The sequence below is a fragment of the Rhamphochromis sp. 'chilingali' genome (assembly GCF_963969265.1).
Source record: "Rhamphochromis sp. 'chilingali' genome assembly, chromosome: 6".
Taxonomy (NCBI): domain Eukaryota; kingdom Metazoa; phylum Chordata; class Actinopteri; order Cichliformes; family Cichlidae; genus Rhamphochromis; species Rhamphochromis sp. 'chilingali'.
In genome coordinates, this window is record NC_137933.1 from 36,817,042 (window position 1) to 36,834,442 (window position 17,401).

Below are 17,401 nucleotides of genomic sequence, written 5' to 3' on the forward strand. Positions count from 1 at the left end.
TATTTTGGGGGGTTTTGGGCTTTATTTGATAGTTTAACAGTGATGAGTAGACAGGAAAGAGGGGGAGAGGGTGCAAAGGTCTCCAGAGATCCGACTCGAACCCAGGCCACTGCATTTCAGCTGTAAGGCAAACAGACGCCTCCTCGACCAGTAACCTTTTTTTTTTTTAAGAATTGTTTCCTAAGCTTTCTTAACAAAGCCAGTTTATCTATTTATCTAAGAAAGGATACAAATGGTTCTGTAGTGTAGGCTTTAACAACTTTGCTTGGCAAGCAAAAGGTTGCTGGTTAAATTCCAGCCAGAGACACAAATCCCCCTTGGGTTTGTACCAGGAAGGGCATCTGGCATAACACTGCCAAGTCAAATATGCAGACCTACCTGCTTTGGCGACCCCTTGTAACAAAGGAGCAGCTGAAAGTAGCTTTATCTAAGAAATTATGGGAGTTTCAGGAGACAAAGTGTGAAGGCAGGCAGATAAAACACACTGACAAAACGCTATAGTTACACCAAAAGTGATATATATTAAAGATACTATGTACAAACAATAGTGACATGTTTTGGTAGTACATATACAAGTGTCCATGGCTTTCGATTTCAAATCTGAATGAAATATTGTATAATTTTGTGCACAATATAAAAACACACACAACATAGAAAACAGTATACTGCTTTGGCTGATATAAATACGTGTTTTTATAAAGAGGAGTAACAGAAATGATGATGTGGAGGGAGTATTGCTTTCACGATGGACTCATTTAATGGTTTTAAACCCTGAGAAGATTAGAAATGAATTGGTTGACACCAAGTAACTTTACCCACTCATGAACTTTGATTTTATGCTTTGTCTCTCTTCCATCCAGCGCCACAGTGCACTGCAAATGGAAATAACTGTACTCTACTGTAACTGTACTGCATTTGGACCCAGATATTTAATCTCCAAAGCTTTAATTGTTTGTAAAAGAAGAAAATAAGATTAAATGAAGTACCACTGTAATTTCAGCTTTATCCAATCAAGAATGCTCAGACGAATGCTGCTCAACCCTTATCAAGAAATTCCGAGTAACCAAAACAACAGCAAAAAAAAAAAAAATTAAAGAAAATTCAACAGAACACGTCAATAAAAACCACATTTCATTTGCACAACAGTGTCCTTCCTGTTTTTTGCCCTGGTGCAGCTTCTCGATGTAGCTCCAGGCTCTATGTCACCCAGCTGTCCATTCGGATCCGCTTGACTGTCGGACTCTCCCTGCCCTCTGACCGACTCGCAGGGAGCAAGTGGAAGTCAGGTCGCTGCTGCTCTTCCCGGTCACTGCTGCCCTCGTGAGAGCTGCAGGAGGAGCCAACGCTGTCAGAAGGGGATCGCCCCATCTCTGCTCGAGCTGATGAGGAGGCAGAGGAGTGAAGATGAGGGTGAACATGTGGATGGGTCATGTACCCAGACTGGCTGAGGTGGTCGCGGGGTGGAGAGATTGGCTCAGCTTTGATGTTGATGTTATGATTGGTGCTGATGGAGAGAGTGGAGCTTCCTGACCTACAGACAGAGGAAGAGAAAATTTGAGGCTGTGACTCTGGAGTGAAGATGCCATCTGGTGGTGACATGGCTGTAATCGGCCTGTAAACAGAAACGTTTTCTCTGAAAACTGTGGCTATTGAGTACATTTAATAATAATAATGTATTTAAAGTAAAAAGCGGAGATAACTGCATTTCTGTTTAAAGCTCTTTTAAACATCTACGTTACCACAGATTAAGAGGCCAGTATTGTACTTACAATTTGATTGATTTCATAGCTAGGGTAAAATGTGTCTAATAGACGTAACATATAGCAGATATGTTGATTTATAAAATAGCTTTTTATTACATACATCACCCAAAAGTACATAACTTCATGGTCTTACACAAAAGCAAAAATGTGTGATGTTTGAACCAGAATTATTATTTATTACATATTTTAGGGCAATTATCTATGTCATGGAATCTGTTATCATATATATTATATCTATGTATATATTTATACATATTTGCATTTCTCCAACTCTGTGCACGCTACTTCAGTTTACTGCACACTGTATGATCAGGTAATTTTTAACTTTATGTCAACAACACAGTATGTCTGCACAAAAAAAAAAAAACAGTGTAAAGAAATGGTTAAACATTTAATCTGTAAATCATGAAGGGAGACAGTTTAACTGTGTCAGGCTCTTACCCCATGGAGCTCAGCTGCTGTTGCTCCCATGCTGCCATTGAGCTCAGAGAGGGCCCTGCAGCAGAGTTAAAGCCTGATAACTCTCCACTGTTCAGGGAGTAATCTGACAAAGACAGAAGGAGAGAGACTAATAATAATAATAATAATAATAATAATAATAATAATAATAATGGACTGCATTTATATAGCGTTTTTCGGGACCCCTCAAAGCGCTTTACAATACCACTATTCATTCACTCTCACATTCATACACTACATGCACATCATGCCGATCAAAAAGCATTACACTTCTATAAAAAGTCAAACATTACCTTTTTTAACAACACTTGAATACAGTATAAACGCTGCACCACAACTTCTCTTACATTCTTGTTATGAGCTGCTAAGCTACCTGAAACTATTTCACTTTTAGTAATGTGCTGAAAATTTGTAAAAGTGAAACCAGAACTCACCCACTAGAGCCCTGTATTTGCCCACATGCACGGAGGCCTCTATACTCAGTTTTGTGACACAAGGTAGCTGAGAGGCTTTGAAAGTTGGTATTTTGTTGATGACTGGATTAAATCATTGTGTTTGAAAATACTTATAGTACACAACAACACAGAGAACTCTGTTGTGTAGCATTAGAAAAATATTTCAATACTACATCATTTGGCAACGATCACAGTGTTTTTAGTTAGTTAACTAACTTTAATTAGCTATTTCAGGGTGTTTTTTTTATTAATATAACTGAATACAGACTGGATAGAGTGCTTTGAAAAAAATTTAAATGTTAAAGAAAATTTCAGGCCAGAAAAAAAGTAATTTCCAACTAACAGTGGGATTTCATCTGCCTTGCTAGAAGGCAGGGCTGTTATGTGCTTGGTTGTCTTAAGGGGAATCTTTACACAGTCTGCACCTGGGGCCTTGTCTGGTGTGGTAGACCACAGCATCTATGGATCTTGTACTTAGAGCTTGTTCCTGTGCTGCCATGATTAGTGCCTCTGTGATGTCTTTCAATCCAGCTTTGTTCAGACACTGGTAGGATTTCTGAATGTAAGCCACTCCTTCTATCTGCTGCAAACCGTGCACGGGCCTATCCTCCCATGATGGTTTGTCTCCTTGCACCTCTTCTTTCTCGGGTTTCTGCTGCCTAAGGTATTAACTAAGCACACGGTCAGTTGTGGCCATGTTGTTGTTGATGTTTGTTGTCTCATCCTGGACAGTGGTTTGGTTTATTTCAGAGAGATAGAAGGCAGGAGAATAAACCAGCTATACTCAGTTGAAGGGGATATGGGAGAAAGACACAGCCCATAACGGCAGTGCTCAGTGGCTGACCTTTTGCACTCATGTTGCCATGGATTAGCACACTCACACATCCATGATTCACAGTTACCACTGTGCAGCCAGTGTAGTAGTCCTGGCCAGGTCAATATAAAAAAAAACAAAAACAAAAAAACAACACACACACACACACACACACACACACACACACACACACACACACACACACACACACACACACACACACACTGTATAAAATCTGATCTAGACTAAAATGGTTTTATTTAACCAGAGAATGTCCTGCCAGTGTTCATAAGACTTCTTTTCATTTTCCTTGGCAAGGTTTAAGGTTGTAGTTTTGTTCCACTTGGCCACAATGAGCAAAAACGCCCCATGTGAAACAATTACCCATCTCTTGTTTGATAGAAGTTGATGCTAACTGCAATTTGTGGATACTCGCGGAGACTTTTGTTGTTGTTAGTAAGGCTTTTCCTTTACATCCAAACACCTGAGTCATTTTCATTTTACCTATATTCGCAGCCTTTACTCTTGTATTCCATCCCATATCGTTATGAAATCTCACAGCTCCAGTTTGTTATTTTTTCAGGGAATTCCTTACAATCAAGAACTATTAGAAACAATTCAGGCTAAAACTAAAACAAAAAAGTTATTATTTTTCAAGCTGCTTAATAAGCTTGAAAACCTTCCAGTGTGACTGAACTAAAGCATTTCTGGATAGAAGAGGGGGTCAAATTGCCACCATGAATGCCAGGCACTGATCTCTAGATATCAAAAGTATGTGGTTGCAGCTACTGCTGCTAAAGCTGGCAGTTTGGCAAGCTATTAGGCCCAGGGAGCAATTCATTTTTTCACATTCACCTTTTCACTTCCATCCAAGTAGCATTTAAATCTAGCATTTTGTATTTTTTCAGGCTGCTGTTGCTTTATGTTTTTTTTAATTTAAAGATCTAACAGTGTTTATGTTAAATGAATGGGATACACACAAAAATAGAGTAAATTCTTTTAAAAATTGCCCTGATACAGTTGGTCATACCATTATAAACTGTCTAAAAGAGCTGAAATTTAACACCACCTAATTACTTCAGCAATTCCATTAACCAATTAAAACAAACCGCAATGTACACTGTTTTCTTATTTGATTTTTTGGGGGGCATACTGTAAAATATTGAGGTCAGCAGGGCTAAGGTAACTACAGAAACACAGCACGAATAGTAAAAAGAACTTGTACCGTTGTAGGCCGAGCCGATGCCAGCATAAACCAGACTCTGATGGGGTAGACTGGGTGTGGTGATAGAGACAACTGGTGTGGAAAGAGGCTGACTGGACTGACTGCTACTCATCCTTTGGTTATTCTGAAAACAAATAATAAACAAAGACATAAAGTCACTAAGTTCACTCATGAAATGTTACTCTTCTCTTAGTTTGTTGCTTTTTGTGCTTAGATCGCAATTATAGTGTTCGCTAGAACTAGACTTGTAATGCTGTGGCAGCTGTGGCTACAACCGTAGCTTGCCTCCACCAGTGTATGAATGTGAGAGTGAATGAATAGTGGCATTGTAAAGCGCTTTGGGTGCCTTGAAAAGCGCTATATAAATCCAATCCATTATTATTATTATTATTAATGCCCCATTTCAACCACAAGATGTCAGTATAAGCTCACATCCCCTGTTTTAAAAACAAAACAAACAAAAAAACATTAATCAGTTCAAAATATATAGTTTTGAATTTCCTACACTTCCCATAGTGCTAGCAGAAGTTGCACATGAATTGAACAAGGATTTGCATTCTTCTCAACAAAACTGAATGTTTTGTAAAGACAGAAGTCTAACAGAAATCCACTAACTATTCAGAAACTGCAGTTTAGTTTAAAAAATGTACTTTTTGAATGTTTATGTTTAACCCAAGACTTGATAGTCTAATTTATCAGTCAGTTTCCTTTAATGACATGAAATCCTCTTCTTTTCCAAAAAGCGATATCAGTGCAATTTATTCGGCTGTCTGCTTTTAGAAAACACACAACTGAAATCAGAATCAGAATCAGAATCAGAATATCAACTGAATAGCAGCAGGTAATTCATTCTTAATTATTCATTGTCCTAAAATAGCCTATCGGTTCAGAACAGGTGGCTCATGAACTCAACTTATCACACTGAATTTAGGAGTTGTTTTTCGTTCATCTTTCAATCACGTCACCCTGAACCAGGTCATTCATTGCTCAGCAAACATAAAAACAATGGGTTAACCAACCCATACATGTCTCATTCCCTGTGTTTTCTATGGTGTCCTTGCATTTGTGGACTACAGATAATGCACTACAGAATCCAAGTTAAAGCTATCATGGTAGTGAGTAGTAGACACAGACATCCTGTTAAGAAATGCAGACCTCCTCAGTTGTTTTTGCTTTGTTGTTTTCACCTGTTTGTGCAAAACACACTAAACAAAGCATGCCGCTTACACTAACATGTGCACACAGGCATACAGGAGGAAGTGAAAGGCAGTTTCAAAATGATCACACTGAGGAGGAGTTGTGAGACCACAACACAACATCTTTTGCTGGAGTGAATGAAAAGCAGAAAGAAAAATATGAGTGGCTTCTTCTGTTGGTTTAAACAGGGTGGAGGCATTAGCCGTATCATGGTTCGGATTTTATAAGTGTTCCAGCTTCAAACGACTGCAAACCCATTCAGCACAGTTCCTGAAAACTAGACTCTGCCAGATTCTGTTTCCTGCAAACATGACAACAACAAATTATTTGTCACCCAGTCACCGATAATTGACAAACAGATAAGATCAACAGAATGATGAGGAATTATGATTACTTAATGTGGAATGAATGGCTGCTGATTCATCACTTCTCCAAAAGAAATTTAGTCACTCTGAATTTCAGTGACATTAAACATCGCTATTAAAACTTTAAAAGCTACCTCTAATGTGCTCTGAATTTGTAATCTAAATTATATTTAATATAGATTTATTTTACTATTCATTTCTAAATAGTCTGGATATTCTTTTCTTATATCGCACATATGTGAAACTCTTCCTTTTTCTATGAAAAGACCTCGACATTAATTTCTAGAACACCAGAAAATAGAAACTCATATCCTTCTGCAATATGTAAAAATCCCCTGGAAACCACAACCAGTAGAATAATGGAGCTGGTCGGTCACCATAAAAAGAAAAATACAAAGAAAAGAGTGTCCGTTTCCATTGTTTACTAATTGTTACATCATGTCTGAGCACAGTGTGGGAGGCAAGGGCAACAGTAGGAGAGTTAAGGGCAAATCAATAACTTCAGCGACCCGGCACAGCTGCAGAATGTGGAATCTTAAGAAAGGAAAACAGACTCCTTCTACAGTCTTCCAAGTCATCTTACACAACCATGAACTGGTGCTCTGATGTCATGTATATAAGAACCGTAACTGTGTGTACCAGGCAGCTTTTAAAGCACTTTTTTATGCCCAATTTTTCGCACTTGATATTATTTCTGCATTTCTGTTCTACTGGTACTGAGTCTAAACAAGACTTGAGCTTCCATAAAGAATTTGCACTGCCCTCACAAAGAGACATATGACTTGGAAACTTAGTCGAACTGTCGGACTTTTCAGATGAACAGGCTGTTGTTTTCCAAAACTTTTGGGCAAAACTTGAACTAATAAGCTTTTACATTCTTTTTTGTGTTAGTTTAAGCTGCTATTTAGTGTGAATGCCAATTTGGGTCATAGATTTTATGATGAGATATATATGCATTTAGTCAAATGTGTGACAAACTTCAGTCTGGAAACCCTTCAGGCTAGTCTGTTGACTCAGCCTCTGAGTATAATGGCCGATCTTTCACAGCTTCTGGCGTAGCCAGTGGGCTTTCTAAGGTGGCACTCCCCTTTTACTCTCCACACAGACGTTTTACCTAAAGCCTACTGCTACTGGTTAAATCCTAGCGTTTCCAAAAAAAAAATCTGACTAGAAGTGGACCACAAACAGAACTTTGCACCTTGCCTATAGATTCTGCACATCCACGTGTGTTTTAAAGAGATTACGGGAACCTTAAATGTAATCAAAAGAGTGTTAGTTCACAATAAGACTGAATCTTGTTGAGTCTACTGGAAGGGACTATAAAGAAGTAGCAGTGAAGTCGGTCAAATGAGGCATGCAAGCTTTTGCCAGTATTGTCCATTCTTCAAAGGAACTATGATTTCATCTGTAAAACCACCAACCATCTGCCCCAAATAGTGTCAAACCAGTTGTTCTCAAAAGTTGTTGGCCCACTCTGTGGTAATCTATGTCATATATTTACCCTGTTCATGCCTGACTCCAGGATCCCACAGGCTTAGAAAACACAATGTACTGTTCTGATTCTTAATAAAATCCAGATCAGGAATCAAAGGTTCATGGTTTTATAGAGCTGTCAGCAGCTAGAGGACTCTTCCTAGTTCCAGTCAAAACTAAAACTACATCACATGTTACAAGCTTGATTGCTGTTCTGTATTGGACCTAAATAAATACATAAAGCTTTAGGTAACATTTTTAAGAATATTACTCATTATAAAGGCTTTTTTGTTTTGGTTATAAATATAAAAGAAAACACACTTACCAGTGTTTGCATCATTCCTTTGGAGTGGGGGATGAGGACCCGGAGGTCTGTCTTGCGGCTGGTAGGGACCATGCTGTTCCCATGAGGTGGAGGAGGAGGAGGAGATTTTGATGGTATGATCTTTCCAAATCCATTCACTAAATACAGACGTGTGGAGGATGTTAAGAAGTGATGGTAATTCAATTCCAACTTTCACTTAAGTGCTGATTCTAGCTACTTTTTGTAAGAATTTTGCAAAGGATATTTTTTTGTTAATGGAAAGCATCATGCATATAGCACAAGTTTTAAATATTTAGAGCTTTGGAATGCACTTGAAAATGGAGTGGAGTATTACAGTCTCATGTATTAGATCCATTAAATCAACATGTCCACAGCCAAGTTCTGCATGCGGACTGGAGAAAGTACAGCTATATATTATACAGGAGATAATCATGAATAATTCATATTTTCTCTCTCTTGGCATTACATAATGGCAGTGTTCCTGAGAAGGAGAGCACGGCCATGGCAGGAGGGGAATTATGCAAAGACAGTTTGTAGAAAGGGTTGTGGACCAAAGCATAAGGGCAGAAGAGCAGCAACAAAAACCAGGAGGGATGAAACTGAGGTGCAGCCAGGCTCCTGGAAGAACACATCCCATATCCACTGGCCTTAGCTGACCAATAGCAAATCCATCACCATCTTACATCAACTCCCACTATTTTAAGAAGCGCTAACAGAACCTCAGAGGAGCCATGAACTAATTATCAGATTATTTCTGTGGAACCTCTTTCTTATATTTCATTCTTTCGTAATTTATTGGCTAATTTTAATCCCTTAAGGCCTCTAGAAAAAAAAAATCAAGAAAACAAATAACTATTTGTTCAAACAGATCACACACAGTTAACACATGCAGCTGCTCACATGGGATCACAAGCAAAACAAGCTTGCAAAGACTGCTCCATATGCAGGGAGTTGTGTTTGTGCGTATGCAGTATACATGTCAGAGCATGTTTGTTAAACTCCTGTTGGATACATACCAGTCGGTCCAGATCCATTTTGCAGAGCCAGCTCGGAACTGCCCTGCAGGCCACCTGAGGATAAACACAACACACTCGTTAGGATTCGTTATTACGTTTTTCTCGCATTTAATGTTCTGCAATCACTAAGAACCACTCTGCATGCATCCATCTTTTTATCTTATTAATAAGATTTTAAATAAGACTGCAGCTTTAAGTAAGATTGCTTTAGATCGTTCACTTTCTATCTGCTCGAATGTATTTTCCCCAGCAGGGCCTTTTTCTGTACAATAACAGTCAAACTGTTGTTTTTATCAGATGCGCTGTCTTCAAATCAATGTTAAGAAATAAATAAATACAATGGAAATCAGTAATTCCTCCTGCGCAGAATGTTTGCATGGCTCATCTCCTGCATCTCCATTAAAAACTACTATACTGTCTAATTAAAATACATAGTTTTCTACATAGTCTCTCTTCTACTCATAATTCTAAGGCTTATCTGGACATCCTTGCACACATTCATTTTCATGTCTCCTCTGAGTTATTGTCATCGGCTCAGTGTGCAGTTTAACAGTAAGTTTAGTTACCAAAGAACAACACAAAGTTCATATTACTCACTTCCAGCACTCGGGGGTCTTTGTGAAGAGTTTATGTTTCTGTGGAGGTGCGAGTGAGGTGAGGTGAGGATACCACCGTCAGCCAAAGCTGCTGTGGCTGCAGCTAGTGCCTGGGAAGTTGCCCCTCCTCCTCCACTGTGACTGTAGGCCATGCTGCCTGGTGCTACATGCATGAAGTGCTGTTGATGCTGCTGCTGCTGGCCTGTGGACTAAGAAGGCAGCAAGAGACAAAAAGAGCCAATCAGCATTAAAATGAAATACATGAACTGGTAAAATGCAATTGTCTTTTATCAGTTGTATTGTCTTCATCTTTGTGTCTGTGAGCATGACCAGACATATTATCACCACAGACTGTGGATGGAGGATAAATGACTGGAAGGTTCTTAATTAATGACCCTACAGAGAAAATGGGGGTGGGAACAGTCACTAAACAAAATGTTGAAAACCAACAAAAAAAACAAACAACGCAACTTACAATTTTATGAGTCTTCATCATGTTGTCAAACTCTTCATTAATCTTCTTGTATTTTTCTTCAGTATTAGGAGTGAGGACATAGGATGCGTCAGCATCAGGGCTGTCGCAGCCTCTGTGTTCCTTCTTGTTAAGGGCCTGTAGGTGACATAGTTATAAAGGAGTAGCATTAAAAAAACAAAAGGGAAAAACAGGTAAGCATTGGTTAAAAAACAAACAAACAAACAAAAGCCTTTCACCACCAGTTCTTTAGTAAAAGGTTAAAATTAGTAAAAACATGCAGTTTAATGAGCATTTCCCCTGATAATCTGATTGTTGAGAGTAGAGACAGAAGAGAAAGAGTATGCATAGTCAGTACATGAATTGATTGTGGAACATTAAAATTGAGGTACTACCAAAAACAGGATGTGTATGGATCTGGTTGCTCCCTGTGTGCAATATGGTTGAAATCAGGAAGGGTAACTGACCACTGAGAACACTAGAAATCAGATTCAAGTCTCGTAACGCTCACTGTACATAGCTGCTTCTCAGACACTGAGAACACATTTGCAAATTTACAGGTTTATAGTCAAAACCTTTTTTTCCCGATGCACCTTTGAGTATGCATAGATAGTGATATTTCTATACAGACTTCTCAGGCAAGGTGTTAGTCGCAGAGGTGGCAAAAGTGCAGACATTCTGTAACTAAGTATAGATATTAGTGTTAAAAATGTTTTCAGTTTTACTTAAGTAAAGAAGTACAGGCTCTGGGTTAATGAGGCAAGTTGTGTAAAGCGCTTTGAGTGTTCAGATAACGTCGGAAAGCGCTGTATAGGAACCAGTCCATTTACTTCACACTAGGCTTTTTTTTAATGTGTTTCACCTTTTGTACACAGTTTCTTACTCAGTCTACACACATAAAAATAAACCTCATCTCTGAGCTGCACCAATAAAGGTACTTAATCTGCACAATCACTGACAAACAAGATGAAACTATAAAGTGGTCTTAAGCAAGATATTTAAGCACGTCCCTGATTATTTACTGGAAGACACTGATGTGACACTGAACCTCATCAACACCTATTTCAGCTTCAGTTTCTAAGGTGAGAAAATTTTAATGTCTCAGTATATCAGCTCTGGAGCAGTATAGCACCTTGTGGAGACAAATATTATCTGCCTCCATATTTACTGTGAAGACTTTGTGACTTTTGAAGCCGCTGCTCTGTGTAGTTTGCACTTTATGGGTTTTCTTCCTCTAAAGAGAGGCTGCTCCATAAAGCAGACTTGCTGATCTTCTGTAGCAACCTTTTAAACATAATGAACCAGAGCACACACATATGTTTTTTAGAGCATGCTAGAAACAACTTTAAATGTAGTTCGATGGTTTTAGTTATGTATGGCAGACAGACAGGGAAATAAAAGGCAAAGAGTTGACTGTTAATGGATCCCTGATCGTCACTGAGAGTGAGCCATCTAATTAGATTCACAACTCCTGTGTCTGTGGAAGGTTATATTACTACTGGCAGTGTAGCTTAGACAAAGCTCTACAGTGCTGTCAAAGGCAGTGCTGGTAAAGAAAATTGTACTTTGGAATAGGAACTAAATCTTGGGTTGGAATTCCATTCATGGTAAAGGCTAGAGCCCAAGACGAGTATCACAAATCATCAACATTCTTCAATTATTATAGTTATTAAACACTCACTTGCCACTCTTTTAGTTACAAAAGTCATTAAAACAAATATCTGACACTAACAACTAACAACTCACTGCATGTAGTCATGTTAACATCGTCAAAATGACGTGCCAGAGGTCAAAGTAAACATCAGAATGGGGAAGACTGATGACTCAGGTGTCTCTGAACATGGTGCCAGATAGGCTGGTCAGAGTATTGCAAAAACTGATGATCTACTGGGGTTTTTCCAACACAACCATCTCTACATTAAAAAGAGAATGGTCTGAAAAACACAAACTGTTCATTGAGCAGCAGTTCTCTGGAGCTGCTCTCATATTAGTACTTTGATCTCTGCCATGTACTTAAGGACAAACAGTATCTGAATATTCTGTTCACTATGCAGCCCTGTTCATCTTTTTTGATGCTAACTTGTTTAACAAGTACTTCAGACATTTTTTTTTCTGGAAAGACCCGTCTGCTACAGCCTGGGATAAAATAAGACTGACAAACCCTGTAACAACAAAACAATGAGCTAAAAGATGCTGTAATTCTCCAGTGGATTATAGGCCTCCGTAAGCACATTAATAAGTGATGGTACATTTCAAATATTTAACATCAACATGTGTCATGCATTAAAATAGAAGAAGATACGTAATTGCCACTGTACATAAAATCAAGTGAAGCATGGCATTTGCACTGCAAGCTGGTTTTGAATGATTAGGTTTAGATGACTAGTTTGAAATGCAGACCGAGTAACTGATATTTGGTCATTTTCAGCACCTGGCCTTTGGCAGATGAGTCACTCTAATAAATAAATAAACAAAAATCATGCCAATATCATGCAAGCCTGTACAATTACATAATTTCCCTGGTATCCATCACCTCATCTCTGCTCATCTCACGTTATAGCGTGAAATGAAAGGACCATCAGGGCAACACACCACCCAGCTGACTGTTGGCCCAACACATGTGCTTTGCATTCCCAGACACTAGTACTTACTTAAAGCTTTAAAAACACACACAAATCTATTTCCACAACCGCTGACCGCTTAAACAGTCACTCACTCAGTTCCTGTACAATCTGGCTGCTGCATTTCAGTTCTAGTAAATTCAAGCTAAACAGAATAACAAAGGATGCACATATTTCTGTCCATTCAGTTCAACACAAGCTTTAACTAATTCTGTCTGACTGCTTGTTTGTTGGATGCTATTGTTTGACAACTATGTTGTTTTGTCTAATTATGGGAAGAGATATCACGGTATATTATGTGGGTTACCAATTACTTGTAATTATTCAAAGTGACAGCTTTCAAACACAGTAACCATCAGGGATTTAAAAATGCTGTAAATTACAGAAGGAAAAAGGATGCAAAATGCATCCAAATTTGCAGATCTGCTGCAAAACCCTTTGACTATCCACCATCATGCTGTGCATTTTTTCAGGAAACAAATGATGTCCAATACAAAGAGTCTGGTGCAGACATTTGCAAATACATTTGCAAATATTATACATCTGTCTTCTGGCAAGACTACCAAAGGAAAACACTGTGACACATAACCTATATTGAGATAAAGGCATTGGAACGTGTCTCTGTAAACAAGAAGGCCAGGAATGTTGTTTAAAAATTCATCTGTGCTTTCAAAGACTAATGTCTGTCGTGTGAAAGTAAGCTCTGGCACAAAGCCTTGACTTAGCTGCTGATTAAGATCAAATGATCACACTAATATCTATTCTGGTCCAAGTGTCACATTAACAACAGACAAAAAAAGATGCAGGAAAAGCCCCTATCTGCCTGCTTTAAAGCTTTAAAATTCTGGCATTCTAATGTATACGCACTGTAAGTCTTCACAGTACCTTGTAAATATATGTGACACAATACCAGAGCAAAATGTACCATTCCAGCAATGAGATTAAGCATATAATGAATGTGTAATTATTATTAATGATGTGAGGAGACACGAGCTTGACATGAGCTCTTTTAGTTGCTCCGCTCAGAAGTTTATTAGTCTGCAATCATTCTCTGATTCAGGTGAGCCCTGTGCTTGACCTTGCAACAGCTGCTATCAATTATCTAAACACACACTTTCTTTGAATATTACATACTAATTTTAAAGAATTAAACAAACAGCTTTCATTAGAGATGTGACAGTGGATACAGTACCCCACAGTATGCATCTCCACAGATGCTGGTTCACAGCACTACATCATGTCTGGGCACTATCTTAAAGTGGCTGTTAGAGGATATGACAGTGTGTATGTGTGTCCTTATCATCTCAAATGTCAAAGTCGGCTTTAGTAGATCTCCAAAGGCATCTGGATCACTGCCACCATGAGGCACGAGCTGCACCACTAAGCATCTTGACATGTGAGGGTGACGTCTTGTTGCTCTCGGGGCAACATCACAGATAAAATAAGACCCCCTCTTTCTCTGGAGCGAGTCTTTTCCAGTCGGGTGATTGCCCTACAGGCTAAGAATAGGCCAGGCATGGGAGTGCTTGAGGAGTGATCCAATGCATCTCTGGCAGAGAGAAAACGCACAGCTCGCATACTTTGAAAGGCACACTTACATTTCACAGATTGCTTTCACATGAAGCATCCTGTCACACAGAACTAAACCAAATCAGCTGTTGTGCGTTTTGCCACAGTGCCAGGTTTCACTGTGTTGTAGCGTTCTCTTTCTGTTATGCTTTTCATTCATCTCTGGGCTCTGCAGGCTGACAGGGCTGCACACCTTGGACAACTGCTCTGTTGTTGTTGAAACTCAAGTCTGCTGGACACAAACTTGTCTCAATTATTATGACAAAAGTAATCTGTTAGTGATAGTAGCTGAACAGTGAGGACTTTGTAGCTGTTTTAGCTGGCAGGCCGTTATCATTACAGGTTTGCTTGCTTCCACCTCCATTTATGGTTGACATTACATTTTCATCTACACACATGGAGACATTTCAAAAGCCTAGTGCTTGTAACAGTGTATGCTAGTCTATCGCAAACACATTGTTAGGCATGGAGTATAGGGTTTGCAGAATTACTCTGGTTGTGGAATGAACACAATCCATGGAAAAGAAAGTTTCTTTGAAACACCATCAGAACCAAGTACATGGAGAGAAGGCCTTTCCACGGGAATATTTGTACAGTTGTTTTTGTAATTTCAGTGAACTGGTCCTTTAAATAGCTTACAGGAGCCACTTTTTACTTGAATGTGAAGAAATTGTACTTTCATGAAGTATACAGTTAGTAATCCAAGTGATTAATTAGGATTTATGAGCAGAAAACGACCCCTTGTTCTGCTGCCAAAACTGTTTTATTAGTTTAAAATTTCCTGATTTCCTGAACACTAAATTATAACCATGTGTAAGAATTTATCCAACCACAGAAACTTTGGAGATTATAAAATATGCTCTCATTTATACCAGGTTATCTGCTGCCATATTTGACATTTTTACTTTTTAGATGTCAGCCCTGTGTCAAATAATTACTAGTTATTAACGGTTAAGGAAGTTGCTGCTGTTGTGCCATATGGATATATGCACCCAACCCTTGCATACTCTGTGACATTTATGAATAACTGCTGGTGCTTGAATGTGCTTAAAAGTCAAATTTATCCTACGTGCAAAGAAAAAACTGTTTTTTGTAAGGCAGGGACTTCATGGCTTCCTGTTTATTGTGTCGTGAGCTTTACTGACACCATGAGAGTTGGCAAAAAAAAAAAAAAAACCACAAACAAAGATTGGGTTTTGTATGGTAAAAAGTTACCATACAAAAGTATGAATGATATCACTCTTAATTTAATTCAAACACGAAAGGGACTAATACCGTTTCTCTAAATGTTCATCTATTCTTTTAAAGCACTAATAATGGAAGGCTGACTTTATGGTATTGTTGAAAAGGGGAAGTTTATTAATACCCTTAGGTATGATGTTTCCACTTTATGCTTAGTAACGCAACAAGATAATGAAGCCGATAATGCAGCTTGTCAGTTAGTTCATCCAAATCAATGCCATGGATACCCTTTACAAAAAAAATAATGAAAGAGAAATATCTGAAGTATTGCTAAGATTGATCACATACTGAGAAATATTCAAACTTTATATCAAAACATTTACCTACACTTTCTGTTAAACAATGTAAAGGAAGACAAAGTATGCTGGTATTATAGCAGCATCGCTCATGTGCAGATTTCCTGTGTGTGTCAAAACCAGCCGAGCTATTTGTGTGTTGAAGAGAGACATCAGCAAGCATAATACTCCATCAAACAACGACAATGAATCCAAAGAAGCTTTCCGCTTCTCCTTCCAAACATGGGAAGACTGTTGTAGCCAGTGGGGTACTACTTTACACATAGTCAAATTTCATGCCTAAATGTTGCAAATAGACTGACCGATATGTAAAAGAACACCTCTCACTTTCTAAGCTTTGTTTTAACCAGCTTGTCTGTATGCGTGACATTTGCGGGAATAAACAAATAAAGGCTCAAAGCAGGCAAATCAAGGCCTATTGGCCTAGAGAGCAGTCACAGGTGTCTGCTTGTGGTTAACAGCAGAATAGACAGGGTCATAGTCCTTAGAATCATTATGGGCAACATCAATGATGCATATTAACTGCCTCCACCACCACCACTGTCACCACATCGAAAATTAATTCAGTGTTCGGTGATTGTAGAGTTTGACGAGACTTTCCAGGTCAACAAGCACGTTTCTATTCTGCACTGGCTTATGGTTTTATTTTTCTTTTCAGCACAGTGCCTGTAGTTACCCTTGAAAAACAATGTCACATTTCCCGGGGAAGGTGAAACATTTGAAATAACAGTAAATTTAGAGCACACTGGAAAAAAGACTTGGCCAGACTCTAATGAAACAAACTTAAAAACCAAAGCTCCTCTTTTCCAGTAAGTGGAGCCATTTTGGAAGTAAATACATTCGTTTGGGAAGCTTGAGTTCCTTACAATTAACATTTGGTACAGCACTGCCAGGCGTGTACACGTGGAACCATCTTTATGAGATCACATAAGAGTGATGAAACTGAAGACAGTTTGGTTGCTCTTCAGTTTGATACAGTTCTTTCCTTAAGATTGCAAGTTGAAGACTTGATTAAGGTTCTGGGAAGTCTAACTAAAGTTAGGTTAGGATGACAGTGGTTATGGTTTGAATTAGTGTAAGACCAAAGAAAATGAAAATTAATCCTCTGAAAGGATGGAAACAATACTGAGCGTGTGAGGAAAGAGTGTGGGAGCAGTAAATTCAGGCTTCCGGAGAGAAAAACACGCATTAGAAGCTTACATAAGCAGTTACAAAATGAGTCACAATGACCATTCATTTTTAATGGCAGGGACACCGACTAAATGCCATGAAAACAGAACAGAGCTGCTCAGGGACCAGTCTCAACAGCATCACCACACTGATGACGCTGTGGGACCAAGCAGAACGGTGGACAGCTGGGTCTTATCACTGTGAACAGTCTCAATTGAGCTTTTCTGAGGTCCAGCCTATGTTTCATCATTTTTTTTGTATTTCCTTTTTCACTGTGTGACAAAGTGGGTGAGAGTACCACTTGTCTATATTCTTAGTTAACATTCTTGTTTTGATTTAACCA

The 17,401-nt window shown here is 38.7% G+C and overlaps 1 protein-coding gene across 2 annotated transcripts in view; it reads right to left on the reverse strand.

Moving 5' to 3' along the window:
• Nucleotides 1–318: 318 nt before the first annotated feature.
• LOC308398822 (myocyte-specific enhancer factor 2A-like) overlaps nucleotides 319–17,401 on the reverse strand; it is a 45,832-nt gene continuing 28,749 nt past the window's right edge. For both annotated transcript variants that reach the window (XM_080885646.1, XM_080885647.1), the window contains exons 4-10: nucleotides 10,164–10,298; nucleotides 9,690–9,897; nucleotides 9,093–9,146; nucleotides 8,077–8,213; nucleotides 4,717–4,840; nucleotides 2,205–2,307; nucleotides 319–1,531 (exon numbers count right to left, since the gene is read on the reverse strand). In XM_080885646.1, the coding sequence (XP_080741772.1) occupies nucleotides 1,198–1,531; nucleotides 2,205–2,307; nucleotides 4,717–4,840; nucleotides 8,077–8,213; nucleotides 9,093–9,146; nucleotides 9,690–9,897; nucleotides 10,164–10,298 (1,095 nt within the window). In that variant the 3' untranslated portion in view covers nucleotides 319–1,197. The remainder of the gene's footprint in view (nucleotides 1,532–2,204; nucleotides 2,308–4,716; nucleotides 4,841–8,076; nucleotides 8,214–9,092; nucleotides 9,147–9,689; nucleotides 9,898–10,163; nucleotides 10,299–17,401) is intronic.